Source organism: Martes martes (genome assembly GCF_963455335.1).
Source record: "Martes martes genome assembly, chromosome: 16".
Classification (NCBI taxonomy): domain Eukaryota; kingdom Metazoa; phylum Chordata; class Mammalia; order Carnivora; family Mustelidae; genus Martes; species Martes martes.
The window spans coordinates 1,784,727-1,797,763 of NC_137904.1; the positions used below are offsets into that span (position 1 = coordinate 1,784,727).

Here is a 13,037-nt window from a genome sequence, read left to right on the forward strand (position 1 = left end):
GGGGTGAGGAGCCGGTGGAGGTCCGTACTGCGGGCACTGGACGGATTCACCTGGGGGCGAACAAGGGCGATGGCCGTTTACTGACCACTCCGCGAGGGAGCGCGGGCACAGCAGCAGAGAGCCCGTCTGCAAGGAGGCGGGGAGGGGGGCTCTTTTTAAGTGGGGGGAAGGTGAGCAGGCCTGGGGACGAACGGTTCTCCCCTTTTTGGGTCACTGTGCCTGGTTGTAAGCAGCCCATTGGTCAGTTAGGGCCTGTGGCTATTTTGAGGCGGGTCCCCTGATGGGCCTGTGTCCAGCCAGGAGGTCGGTGTCCCCTCTGTGTCCATCGTACAAGCCGGCCTGCCTAGAAGCAGCCTCTACACTCTGCCATTTTCCTGAAGAAATACCAGTTTCCTGCATGTAGTTTCCGGTGTCTACCTGATTAGAAAGGGCGAGCGTGGAACATTCTCTGGATTCCCAGGCGAATCGTTCGCATTCCTGGCATCAAAGTTCTCCTTCCACAAACCTTCTGTGACTACGTGTCCTCATAAACCCCAGTCATAGTCTCTCCGCACCGACCCCGATGGAGACGATGCCTGGCTCGTTGTGGAGCATGAAGACAGGTGGGGACGCCAGGTGGGGACGCCAGGTGGGGACACCAGCTGCTTCATTTCTGAACCTCCAGCCCCAACAAGGGCAACGAGGCCAGCAAAAGCGGTCACAGCAGGTCCCGGAGAAAATGCGGGAGGTGCATTCCGGAGCTGCTCCGAGCTCTCTGCCCCCGCCGAGCCAGGCTCCTGGGCGGAGGTTGTGAGTCCGTTTCCCGACCCCAGCTTGGAAGTGGCTCACAGTAGGGTCGCAGGTCGCAGACGTGGGATGCTGCCCTCAAGTTGGGGCCTTGGCTCCTCCCCCCACACTCAGAATGACCCTTGGGGCGGGAGGAGAACAAAAGCTCCTTGACCTTCACGGAAGTTTTGGGAGGTGGGTCCTTTCTACGTGGCTTTGAAGGCGAGCGGACTCGGGCTGGCTGGCCCCGCAGACCTCTGAATGACCTTGAACGTGTTGCTGGCGGAGACGCCTCCAGCCTCTCCCGCTCTTAAAACGGGAGGCGCAGGGAGACGTGGTCCTTCTTTTCCCACCGCGTGTCGCTCTGTCCGTGCGGGATGGTTGGAGCAGCGGCGCTGTTTGGGCAGCGAGGATGCTCGCTGAGGAGCTCACCAGGGAGGATGGAGAAGACAGAACCCCGGTTCCCGGCGATGCCGTGCGGCCGCTGAACTAAGCAGCCCTGGAGACAACTTACCTTGTGGACTCGTCATCTGCCGAAATGATCATTCTTCTCTGCCGTCTGGGCCATCCTGAATAGTTTTTTTTGGTTACTTGCAACAAAGCATCCTGATAAATTTATTATTTCCATTAGCCCCATTTATTTAGGTTTTGCCCCTCAAAATGTCACAACCTAGCCAGTGGGAGCCCCTCTAGTTGGACATCGTGCTCTGTCGGTCTTGCCTTTGACTTTCTTGAGAGTGTCCTTACTTACTTTTTTTTTTTTTTTAAGATTTTATTTATTTATTTGACAGAGAGAGATCACAAGGAGGCAGAGAGGCAGGCAGAGAGAGAGGAGGAAGCAGGCTCCCTGCCGAGCAGAGAGCCCTATACGGGGCTCGATCCCAGGACCCCAGGACCATGATCCAAGCCGAAGGCAGAGGCCCCAACCCACTGAGCCACCCAGGCGCCCCCCTTACTTACTTTTTAAATTTTTAGCAACAATTGCCTGTTTCGGGCGTATCCTGATTTTACCTGCCCCAAGTACCCCCTAAAGAACCCAGGTTTTCTTTTCTTTTCTTTTCTTTTTTAAAGATCTTATTTATTTAGCTGATGGAGAGAGAGAGCGCGCAGAAGCAGGGGGAGCAGCAGGGAGAGGCTGAGGGAGAAGCAGGCTCCCCGCTGAGCAGAGAGCCCGATGCGGGGCTCGATCCCAGGACCCAGAGATCATGACCTGAACTGAAGGCAAGTGCTCAACCGCCTGAGCCCCCCCCCCAGGCACCCCGAAAGCTCAGGTTTTCATGGAGAATAACATCGTGGACCACAATCTGGGCTCCAAGGACTTGGTATAGGTAAGGAAACAACCATTGTCGCTATTGGGACCCTTTTAGTCACGACAGAGCTGGAAAGGGGCTAATTTCCTTAACATATAAATAGTTCCTACAAATCAAGAAGAAAAAGACCCAAATCCGATAGAAAAGTGGAGGAGCTAGTGCCCGGCAGAGGACATACGGACAGCTTCTACAGCAGGAGATGCTCATCCTTACGGACAGTGAGAGAAACAGAAGTTACAGCCGTAGGATGGGAACGTCGGGTTCCTCACCTGTCGGGCTGGCCAGGGAAAGTGCTTGTCCACAGGCTGTAGGCGAGAGGGCGGCGGGGGGGAGCAGTGTCACACACCAGTGGGCTCGCCGATGCGAGTGTACATTGGTACAAGTTCCACGGTGGGGGGGACAAAGCTCTACATTCGCCAAATGCACACAGGCTTTTGACTCAGAAATTCCGTTTCTGGGATTTGGTACTCCATGTATCTCCGCATTTGAGAAATGATGTATGTGCCCGGTAATCTCTTTCAGCAAACACTTAAAAAAAAAAAGATATTTATTTATTTGAGAGAGAATGCCTATGAGTGGGAGGAGGGGGAGAGGGAGGAGCAGGCTCCCCGCTGAGCAGAGAGCCCGATGCGGGGCTCGAACCCAGGATCCCGAGATCATGACCTGAGCCAAAGGTAGATGTCCAGGAAAAACACTTTTTTTTTTTTTTTTTTACACTGAGACAAGATCGCAAGCAAACTAAATGTCCAGCTTCGACAAAACCAGGCAGGCTGTCCTTTCCACCCCAGCGTGGCGGCACCCTTAAGAACAAGGAGGCTTTTCAAGTCCTGATGTGGAAGGATCTCCTGATTTATGCTGCTGCGTGGCGGCATCGAGCCTCGGAACTGCAGGTCACACGCGCTACCAGGCAAAGGACAAAAGGACAGGCGTGTATTTGCTTGCGAATGGGCCTCGGAAAGATGGGTGAGCGACTGAGGGAGGTGGGGAAACGCGATGGTGTCCGGTCCAGCGGGGGACGCCAGGGAATGACGTCTCTCTCCCTTTTGCACCTTGGCTCGTGTAAATCCACTCCCACTAAACAAACAAGAGCACAGACAATACAGCCCTAGTTCTCTGGGTTCCTTCTACTGGGGCACGTCGCAGGCTGCTGGCCGCTGGCCCGGCTGGTAGCAGAGTGGGAGTGGGTCTTACTCTCCCTTTACTGTTCACGAAGCCCGGTAGTGTGTCCTGCCCCCCCACCCCCCGCAGGGCAGGACTCATGTATAACGTATTTTGGGGTTCAGTGTGTTTCAGCAAACACTTCTTGACACCCACGAGCCTGGTACAGTGATCGGTCCCGGGGAGATGAACCCGGGTCAGTCCTGCTGGGAGTGTGGCCCCTGCCTCGGGGGAGCTTGCTGGGGAGGGGACGTGGACACACACAGGAATTACCGCCCCAGTCAGGGAACAGCGACAGGACCACGCACAGGGCAAACTCAGTACAGAGGACAGCTGATGAGCCCCGGAGGGGGAAGGCGGGGAGGGCTGGACCGCCAGGGAGGACCTCTCTGAAAACCTGAAGTCGGGCCAGGGGTTAAAGGCTGCACAGAATTTTCCTAGAACGGGCCAACGACATAGTGGGTTCTGGGAAACACAGGGCTGCACCCCAGTGGACGGGAGGGGGGACGGAGATGAGGGTGGCGGGTGGTGGGATGAGGCGGGAGGAGGCAGGCCGCCTGAGCAGGAGCTTTGAATGGATCTTTATCCCGCAGGCAGCAGAGAGGTAGTGGCTAGAAGGGAGGGAGCCCCAGAGCTCTGCGCACCGAGGGCTTGCAAGTGTTCCAAGCTGATCGCTTAATTCGGTGGCCAGGACGTGCCTTATTCACAAACAGCTGCAGAGCGAGTTGCCCTCCTCATCCCTCCCGACCCCACCTTGCAACCTTAACGAGCAGGACCCTTCCCAGAGGCGAGCGGCCCCGGGAAGCCCGTGTGCGCGCCCAGCCCCGCGCTCCGTCTGCCTGCGGGGCGGGCGTCCAGGCCTGCTTCCTGCGGGTTTGCTGCCCCCGTCCGCGCCCGCATCCCCCTTCCGTCCTTCTCCTCCACCTGGAGAACCGTGTGCCTCCCTGGGCGCCCGCCAGGCCCGCCTTCTCGGGCTGGGGCTCATCTCTGGGCTGCGCGCGGGTCGGTTGGGGACCCGGAAGCCACCGCACCCTCTGACCGCTGGGCCTCCCGGGGGCGGGGTCGCGCCCGTTATTAGCGCGTCCGCTCTCCTTCCTCCCCAGACGGCGCGTTCGTCCTCGGGCAGGATGGGTGTCTACCGCATCCGCGTGTCCACCGGCTCCTCGCTGTGCGCGGGCTCCAACAACCGGGTGCAGCTGAGGCTGGTGGGCGAGCACGGGGAGGCGGCGATCAAGACGAGCCTGAGGCCGGCGCGAGGCCAGGTGAGCCGCGGGGCCGGGGCTGGGGGCGCTGGGGCCCGGCCGGGGCGCACGGGGCGCGCTCGGGACGCGTCCCCGCGCCCGGCCTCCTCTGGACCGACGCGCTGCTCGCGGGCCCGGCCTGGCGCGGAGTCGGCCTTCCCTCCAGCGGGCCGCCTGTCCTCCCGGGCCCTCTATTGCCCAAAGCTGCCCTTTCGAGTCTTCTCCCGCGTTGCTGGGTGTCCGGCCCGCACGGACGGGGGTGGGGGCGCCGGAGGACCGGTCGGGGGAAGGAGCCCAGAGATGACAGCACCCAAGGGCCGACGCACCTCCCCGCGCCCGTCGCACCTACCTGCTTCTCGCCCCGATCCCGACCCCCCGGTTCTCATCACCTGCCCGGCTCCCTCCAAGCCCCCCCAGATGCGGCGGTCTGTCCCGCGGACGCTTCCCAACCCCCAGCCCTCCCCTCGCGCCCCCCACCCCGGGGGTCGCGCGCGCCTCTCCGTCTCTGCCTCTAGCGGGAATCCGGCGCGGTCCGTTCTGTCTCCGCGCCCCGAGCTCCCCCCGCACCGTCTCCCTCCCCCTCCCCCGGCCGCTTGAACCGGGTCCCCCTCCCCCTCCTCCTCCCCACCGCCTCGCCGCTTCCGCGCGGCCCTTCCCAGCCCTTCTGGGGTTTGTTCCAAACAGTCCCACCTCCAAACGTGCCCCGCGTGTTCTCGGGACCAATCCCAAGCCCCTGGCTGACCTTCGAGACTTCGCGGTGTGCTCGCGCGCCCGTCCGCAGACCTCTCCCCGGCCCCCCTCGGCCCTGTCTCCCCGAGCCCCTGCCCCGCACGCCTCCCCGCCTTTCCCTCCCTCGGCCCGGCCGAGCGCTGCCTCCCGGAGGGGTCCCCAGACGGCCAGTCCCGCGGGAGGCCTGTCCGGGCCGTGGACTGTCCGGCACAGCCCGCCGCCTGCTCGGCCCCGCGCCTCCGCGCGCCCGGGTGCGCTCCCTCCCCGCGCGGCGCTGCGCACCGGCAGGGTGTGCGGGGAGGCAGGAGGGAAGGAAGGAGCGCGCCTCGCGGTGTCCCCTCCTCCCGCCTCACCCCGACGCACCTGGCCCTGCGCGCCCCCTGCGCCTGCGGGCTCCTTCCGCGCGCCTTTCCCAGAAGCTGCCGGACGCGAGTCCCGCGGGCGCGGGCCTCGGCCCAAGGGCCCCGTCCCGCGCGCCCCGCCGACGCCGAGCGCCTCGTGCCGCCCGCAGGAGACGGAATTCAAGGCGGACGTGCAGGAGTACCTGGGGCGGCTGCTGTTCGTCAAGGTGCACAAGCAGCACTTCCTCCAGGACGACGCCTGGTTCTGCAACTGGATCTGCGTGCAGGGCCCCGGGGCCGGCGGGGACGAGTTCAGGTTCCCCTGCTACCGCTGGGTGGAGGGCAGTGGCGTCCTGAGCCTCCCCGAGGGCACCGGTGAGCGCCGGGCGGGGGGCGTGAGGAGGCCCGGCGGGGGCGGCGGAGCCGGGAGGGGGGATGTGGAGGGGGCCGGTCGCCGGGGCTGCTGCGGGAGGCCGGGATGCTGAAGGGTCAGGGCCCGCGGAGGAGGCGCCCTGGGCGGGGACCCGGGAGAGGCTCTCAGGAGGGGCCTCCCCGCCCGTGCCTTCCTCCCCACCTCTAGGCCGGACCGTGGCAGACGACCCTCAAAGCCTGTTCAAGCAGCACAGGGAGCAGGAGCTGGAGGAGAGGAAGAAGCTGTACCGGTCAGCGCCGCCCCCCCCCTGCCCCCCCACCCCCCGCCCGCCCGGGGCTCCTCCCCGCCCCGCCCCCCGCCCCCGCCCGGCCCTGCTGACCCTTCGCTAGGACCAACATCTGCTTTCACTTCTGGGCCACAGATGGGGCAACTGGAAGGATGGGCTGATCCTGAATGTGGCCGGGGCCACCATCAATGACCTCCCCGTGGACGAGCGGTTTCTGGAAGACAAGAAGATTGATTTTGAAGCCTCGCTGGCCAAGGGGTGAGAACAAGGGGGGGGCTGGGCCCCAGGCAGGTGTTTTGGTGCACGGGCTGGGCCGGCCTAAGGTGGGTGCCTGGGGTTATCCGTCTCTCAAACTCTTTGCTTCTTCCCGGAAGGCTGGCAGACCTGGCCATCAAAGACTCTTTAAATGTTCTGACTTGCTGGAATGATCTGGATGACTTCAACCGGATTTTCTGGTGTGGCCAGAGCAAACTGGCTGGTCAGTACCCCCCCCCCACCCGTGCTTCTCCCAGGATCCCCCCAGAGCCCCCAGCCAGGGAGCCAGGGCCGGGAGACCAGAGGCCTGGATCCCTCAAGAAGTCTGGGGTCAGGTGGGGCTGGTTCGGTGGGGGCGCGCCGACCCACGGTGCTCTCCACACCTGCCCTCTGCAGTGAAGGTCCGGGACTCCTGGCGAGAGGATGCCTTGTTCGGGTACCAGTTCCTCAACGGCACTAACCCCATGCTGCTGAGGCGCTCCAAGCAGCTCCCCGCCCGCCTGATGTTCCCCCCGGGCATGGAGGAGCTGAAGGTGCAGCTGGAGACCGAGCTCCAGGTGCAGACACGGGTACCCTAAAGGGGACGCGTGGGGTCCGCTGTGGGCGCAGCTGCCTGCTGGATGGCAGGGAGGGATGTGCCCGGAGAAATCAGGTGATCGTGAGAAATGCGACCACGCGCTTTCCTCCCCGAGTGAGAGCAGCGAACCAGGGGGGAGAGTGTCGCGTCCACGGAGACAGAGTCGCAATGACAGCAGCCCATGCCCTCCCCCCCACCCCCACCCCCATGCAGAGAGGCACTCTGTTCGAGGTGGACTTCTCGCTCCTGGACGGGGTCAAGGCCAACGTCATCTTGTGCAGCCAGCAGCACCTGGCCGCCCCTCTGGTCATGCTGAAGCTGCAGCCTGATGGGACACTCTTGCCCATGGCCATCCAGGTGAGAGGACCCCGAGTTCTGCTCCCAGGGGCCGAGCTCCCGCTCCCCGAGTCCCTGCTCAGTGCAGAGGCCTAAGGTGCCCGGCAGGAAATGGGAAAGAAAGGAGGAAAGTCCGGGTCTAGCTGCAGAGACAGACCAGGCGAATTCCTCCAGAGGAAACTCCGGAGCGGAGGGAGCCTCTGAGGACAGAGCGGTCTGGGAGGGCCCTTCGGAGGCTGCTGTGCCGGCACCGGCTTCAGGATGGCACAGAGAAGGGGGATGCTGGATCCCGGGACTAGGGTGATGGGTTCACCGACTGCCCAACGCGGAGGTGATGACGGGCTCGGATGTGGGGAGCAGCTGTGGGTGCCGAGGGCAATTAAACTGGCCGGGGTTCAGGGAGGGAGGAGGAGGAGTCAGGCCAGGCTCCTGCAGAAATGGGACAAATAAGGAGGAAAAGTGACAGCTGAGGACCGGGGTGCAGCCAGCCAAGCGGAGGCGGGGTTGCGAGAGTGTGGGATGGAGGAAGCAGAGGGTTTGAATCCCGTCCACACTGCGGGGAGCAAAAGGGAAGTGAGGTTGGAGGAGGCCCGGGGGGAGCAGTTTCTGCAGAAGGCGGGGCTGGGGGGAGGTAGGAGAGGCAGGTGAGGAGTAGCGCCTGCCCCAGCCACCTGGTGGGCAAGGGACGTGAGGGACGCAAGGGAGGGGATGTGGGGGCACCTGGCACTCATCCCACTCTCTGGTCCCCACGCCAGCTCCAGCTGCCCCGCGTGGGGTCCCCTCCGCCGCCGCTGTTCCTGCCCACGGACCCCCCGATGGCCTGGCTGCTGGCCAAGTGCTGGGTCCGCAGCTCCGACTTCCAGATGCACGAGCTCCAGTCCCACCTCCTGCGGGGACACCTGATGGCGGAGGTCATCACCGTGGCCACCATGAGGTGCCTTCCCTCCATACACCCTGCCTTCAAGGTAGCTCCTTACTCCCTCCCGCCCCTGCCCGGTGGCGTTGTCCTGCCGCTGGAGACCCTCCCTGGGGATCCTGAGGGTGGGGACAGGCAACCCGGACAGACGAGCGAGCCGGGAGCCCGCTGTGCCTTCTGACCAGGGCAGCTCCTCTCAGGGAGGAGAGACTGAGTCATCGGCGGGGTGAGGGCTGCAAAGTCTTACTCTTTTCAAAGCTCAAACACACGCACGCGGTATAAACAGAACATGCACGTGAACGAGGACTCCAACCAGACGGGACCATACAAATAGCATAAAGTATTTTTCGCGCCCGTTTTGAAGAGTCCTAAACTAGGGACCCGTAGGCCAGTTGGGGGGCTCGGGAGGACGGTAGCCCGGCTCCCTGCGGGTGAGGACAGAGTACCCACCCGCGCACTTGTTTTCTTGGCGTCCTCCCGTGGGGCATGAGCCATTCCAGATGCCGGTGCGAAACAAGACAGCCAAGTTTCTGATCTTTGGGTTTTTCATTTCCGTTACGGGCTAACAGGCAGTAATGGAGGTACTGGAGATCAGCCGTGCTAAGTACAACACAGAGAAGCAGGCCAGGGTGACGGGAGAGTGAGTTAAGCGGGGTGACCAGGAGAGGCTCCTTTGAGAACGAGACTACAAGGAGCCAGCCTCGAGATGGTCAAGGCACAGGGATCAGCCAGTGCAAAGGTCCTGTGGCCGGGACAAGCTTAGCATGTTTGAGGGACAGAAAGAAGGTGAGTGGGAGGGACAGAGGGGAAAGGGTAGGAGATGAAGTTCTCAATTTAGACCCTGCATTCTCAGTGGGGGGCCATTATGCCCCCCAAGGAGGCAAAAGTGCTTCTGCGGAGGCAAAAAAGTACTATTTTTATGTATAAAGCACGTATATACATACAGTACCTGATGGACACAGTATAGCTATAGCATTAAAATTTCGGGGGGGGGGAATTTTATCTAAAAATGTGTATCACATATGAATATATAAATCCTATATACATATGACTCGAAAAAGGCCGCTTAGAGACTGATAACAAAACAGACGAGAAACTGAGCTCCACCTTGCACAGTCTTACACGAACAGAAAAGGAGGATGATTTCTTTGGGTTATCAGAGAGCAGTAAGTCAGCGGCGTCCGGGGGCCACCGAGCTCACGTCTGTGCTTTTCCCGGACCACTGGGCCCCTCCCGCTCCTCAGCCGTGTTCCCGGCAGGGACTCGGCCGTCTTTTCTGACTCTGCCCTTCCCCGCTCCTGTCCCCGCAGCTCATCATCCCCCACCTGCGCTACACCTTGGAAATTAACGTCCGGGCCCGGACCGGGCTCGTCTCTGACATGGGAGTCTTCGACCAGGTACGAGGAGGGCAGGGGCATCGCGGGGCTCACCCCTCCCTCCGGCTCTGGCCTCGGGCAGGCTGATGGGCCCGACCCTGCCTGGTCCTCGCCCCCCAGGTGGTGAGCACAGGTGGCGGAGGCCACGTGGAGCTGCTGCAGCGGGCGGGCGCCTTTCTCACCTACCGCTCCTTCTGCCCCCCCGACGACCTGGCCGACCGGGGGCTCCTGGGGGTCCAGTCGTCCTTCTATGCCCAAGACGCCCTGCGGCTCTGGGAAATCCTCGCTCGGTGAGGACGGGGAAGGCGGGGTTGGGGAGGGGACGCTAGGACAGGAGGTCCGGGTCTGGGCTGGGGGGCTGGGGCCCCTGACCCGGCGAGGCGGTGGGGAGGAGCCCAAGGCCGCGAGGCCCCCAGTGAGCTTGGGCTCTCGGACCGTGGGGGCAGCTATGTGCAGGGTATCGTGCATCTCCACTACAAGACGGACGAGGCCGTGAGAGATGATCTGGAGCTGCAGTCCTGGTGTCGGGAGATCACTGAGGTCGGGCTGCTCGGGGCCCAGGACCGAGGTACGGTTAGCCCCTGCATGGGGCCTCCCATGCCAGATCGTTCCCCTGGGAACCTCGCCAGAATCCCCCCGAACTTCTGTGCCATCTTCCAGAAGCATTTCCAACCCTATGAAAATGCCCAAAGGCTTTCCCAGATTCTTCGCAGTCAGCTAGAGACAGGACCCCATGCTCTGCCCCAAGAGCCCCTCTAGTCCCAGACGCACTGGGACCACCGGTCACTCGTGAATGTTTCACAACCAGCTCCCTGAGAAAACGAAACAAAACACAGTGAAAGCCTGAATCGTAGGACTTGCCCATTGGCGCGGGGTGGATCTCCCCCTGCGGCCCCCAGTGTGCCGTCCGCCAGCGCGCTGAACCCCTGACCCGCACCGCAACTGGCTCTCGCGGCCCGCAGGAGCCACACCCGTGCCCCGCGGGGTGCGACCCTCCCAGCAGGTCCCCCCCAATCCGACCCAGTCTGTGGTCAGCGCCCACGGATTCTGAGCACGCTCGGTGCCCCCACTCACCCCTGTCCTCTCCCCGCTCCACCCTGTGTCTGAGCCGAGCTTCTGTCCCCGGCCCCCCACAGCCGCAGCTGCTAACTAACTCCCCGAACCCCTTGCAGGCTTCCCGGACTCCCTGCAGTCCCGGGACCAGATGAGCCGCTTTCTCACCATGTGCATATTCACCTGCACCGGCCAGCACTCCTCCACGCACCTGGGCCAGGTACTCACCACAGGGGGCGGCCGGGGTTTGCACCTGCAGTGGAGGCGGGGCGGGGGGGGGCAGGGGGACTAAGGGCTTTCCACGCTTCTCCGGCACTGACTCTGCATATCTGCCCCTCCCCAGCTGGACTGGTACTCCTGGGTCCCTAACGCGCCCTGCACCATGCGGATGCCCCCGCCGACCACCAAGGACGTGACCTTGGAGACAGTGATGGCAACACTGCCCAACTTCCATCAGGCCTCCCTGCAGATGTCCATCGTCTGGCAGCTGGGCCGACGCCAGCCCGTGATGGTGCGGGGATGGGGGGGGCTGCCCCGAGGGCTTCCAGGAAGGGGTAGCTGCAACAAGCAAGGCCCGCGGGGGTCCCAGGCTCTCAGCTGCCTTTCTCTCTCCGCCCAGGTGTCTGTGGGCCAGCACCAGGAGGAGTATTTTTCGGGTCCCGGACCCAAGGCTGTGCTGAAGAAGTTCAGGGAGGAGCTGGCTGTCCTGGAGAAAGAAATCAAGACCCGGAATGAAAAGCTGGACATGCCCTACGAGTACCTGCTGCCCAGCCTGGTGGAAAACAGCGTGGCCATCTGAGCGCCGCCTCCCCCTCCCCCAAGCCACGCGCCAGCCCTTGGTGCTTGCGGTCCTGCCCCCCTCTGACCCCCAGCAGTCCCCACCCCGCCCCGGGGAGAGTTCCTTTTCCATGGTCTGTGGCCACATTTTATTTTCGACTCTGCCCGCTGCCTCCTGCATCATTTGGGTCCACACCCCCCGCCCCGGGGCAGATAATAGCCACATTTATGTAAACTGTTTCAAGAGTAGGATAGATTGTCCACACGTGTCACTCCGCCTGGTCCATGAGCCAGTTACGATTTTGAAACAAAATTGGGTTTAAATGGCAACAAAAAGATACATTAGGCAGCAAAAGAAAAGAAGTTAGAACAAACTATCTGAAAGCAAATATTGGCCAAAGAATGTAGCACATCTTTCTGACTGGACGGGCTTTATCCCGCGTCCTGAAGGCAGATCCCACACAGCAAAGCACTCACAGCAGTCCTCAAGATTTCTGTCTCATGGCTCATGTAGAGACTGAAAATGGAAGAAAACCGGGGCATCCGTATCTATAACCCCTTTGCAGTTCCCCAAGTTAGAAAGCTCCAAATCGAAGTAATTAACCAGAGGGGCACCTGGGCAGCTGTCTTCGGCTCAGGTCATGATCCCGGGGTCCTGGAATCGAGTCCCGCTTCGGGCCCCCTGCTCCACGGGGAGTCTGCTTCCCCCTCTGCCCCTCTCTCTGCTCATGCTCCTGCTCTCGCTCTCTCTCTCTCTCTCAAATAAATGCATATATAAAATCTCTTTTTTTTTTTTGAGTTGTGGACAAAATCTTTTATTAGTTTCTAATTTACAGGCCTCATCAGTGCCTTTGGTAGTACTGTTAAGAGACCATTTTACCTAGCTTACAACTAAATGAAAAAAATTTTCAATTGCAGTCATTTCTCACCTAGGGCTGCCAAGTTATAGGATACATTTCATGTAGCATCGTTTGCCTTATAAAACACAAGGTGTCTTGTGTGCTTTTTTGCCATACTCAAAGCAGCCTGAAAAATTCCCCTTCCTGGTTGGGGGGGGGGAGAGCCTATTCAAGGACCAAACAGGATCCTGACAGAACTCATGTTCAAATGGTCAAGACTCACAGTTGCTTTATCAAATGCACCAGTGTTCTGAGAGGTTTGCCGGCTATCTAAAGCCAAAAATTAGGGGCGCCTGGGGGGCTCAATCGGTTGAGCATCTGCCTTCAGCTCAGGTCATGATCCCAGGGTCCTGGGATCGAGTCCCGCATCCGGCTCTCTGCCCAACACTTCCCCCCTGCTCATGATCTGCATCTCTCTCTCTCTCCCCTGCTCTATCTCAAATAAATAAATAAAATATTTTTTAAAAACCCAAAAAACAAAGCTTATCCTACACTTCAGTCCAAAATATGTCTTTCCTCTCATTAGGTGAACTTTTGCCAAACTTTGTGTTGAATCCCCAGCGCAGTAATGTTCCCTCTTCCCCCAACCTTGATCTTTAAAGCTGAAAATTCTTATTGGAAGTGGATTTCTAGTTCTTAAGTGAC

At 61.0% G+C, this 13,037-nt stretch overlaps 1 protein-coding gene and 1 long non-coding RNA gene across 2 annotated transcripts; one reads left to right on the forward strand and one right to left on the reverse strand.

The window, feature by feature from the left end:
- Positions 1 to 4,264: 4,264 nt before the first annotated feature.
- LOC308357448 lies at positions 4,265 to 7,380 on the reverse strand. Its single transcript, XR_013968202.1, has 5 exons — positions 6,842 to 7,380; positions 6,297 to 6,417; positions 6,119 to 6,180; positions 5,748 to 5,875; positions 4,265 to 4,435 (listed from the first exon to the last, which is right to left on the reverse strand). It is a non-coding gene; the product is annotated as an uncharacterized lncRNA (long non-coding RNA).
- LOC308357445 (polyunsaturated fatty acid lipoxygenase ALOX15) lies at positions 4,361 to 12,277 on the forward strand (the record flags this gene model as incomplete). Its single annotated transcript, XM_080827011.1, has 14 exons — positions 4,361 to 4,495; positions 5,715 to 5,919; positions 6,125 to 6,206; positions 6,339 to 6,461; positions 6,578 to 6,681; positions 6,855 to 7,015; positions 7,249 to 7,392; positions 8,127 to 8,336; positions 9,598 to 9,684; positions 9,784 to 9,953; positions 10,110 to 10,231; positions 10,836 to 10,936; positions 11,060 to 11,227; positions 11,336 to 12,277. 14 exons carry the CDS (start codon positions 4,361 to 4,363, stop codon positions 11,513 to 11,515), a joined length of 1,992 nt encoding a protein of 663 aa, XP_080683137.1. The 3' UTR covers positions 11,516 to 12,277.
- Positions 12,278 to 13,037: the final 760 nt, after the last annotated feature.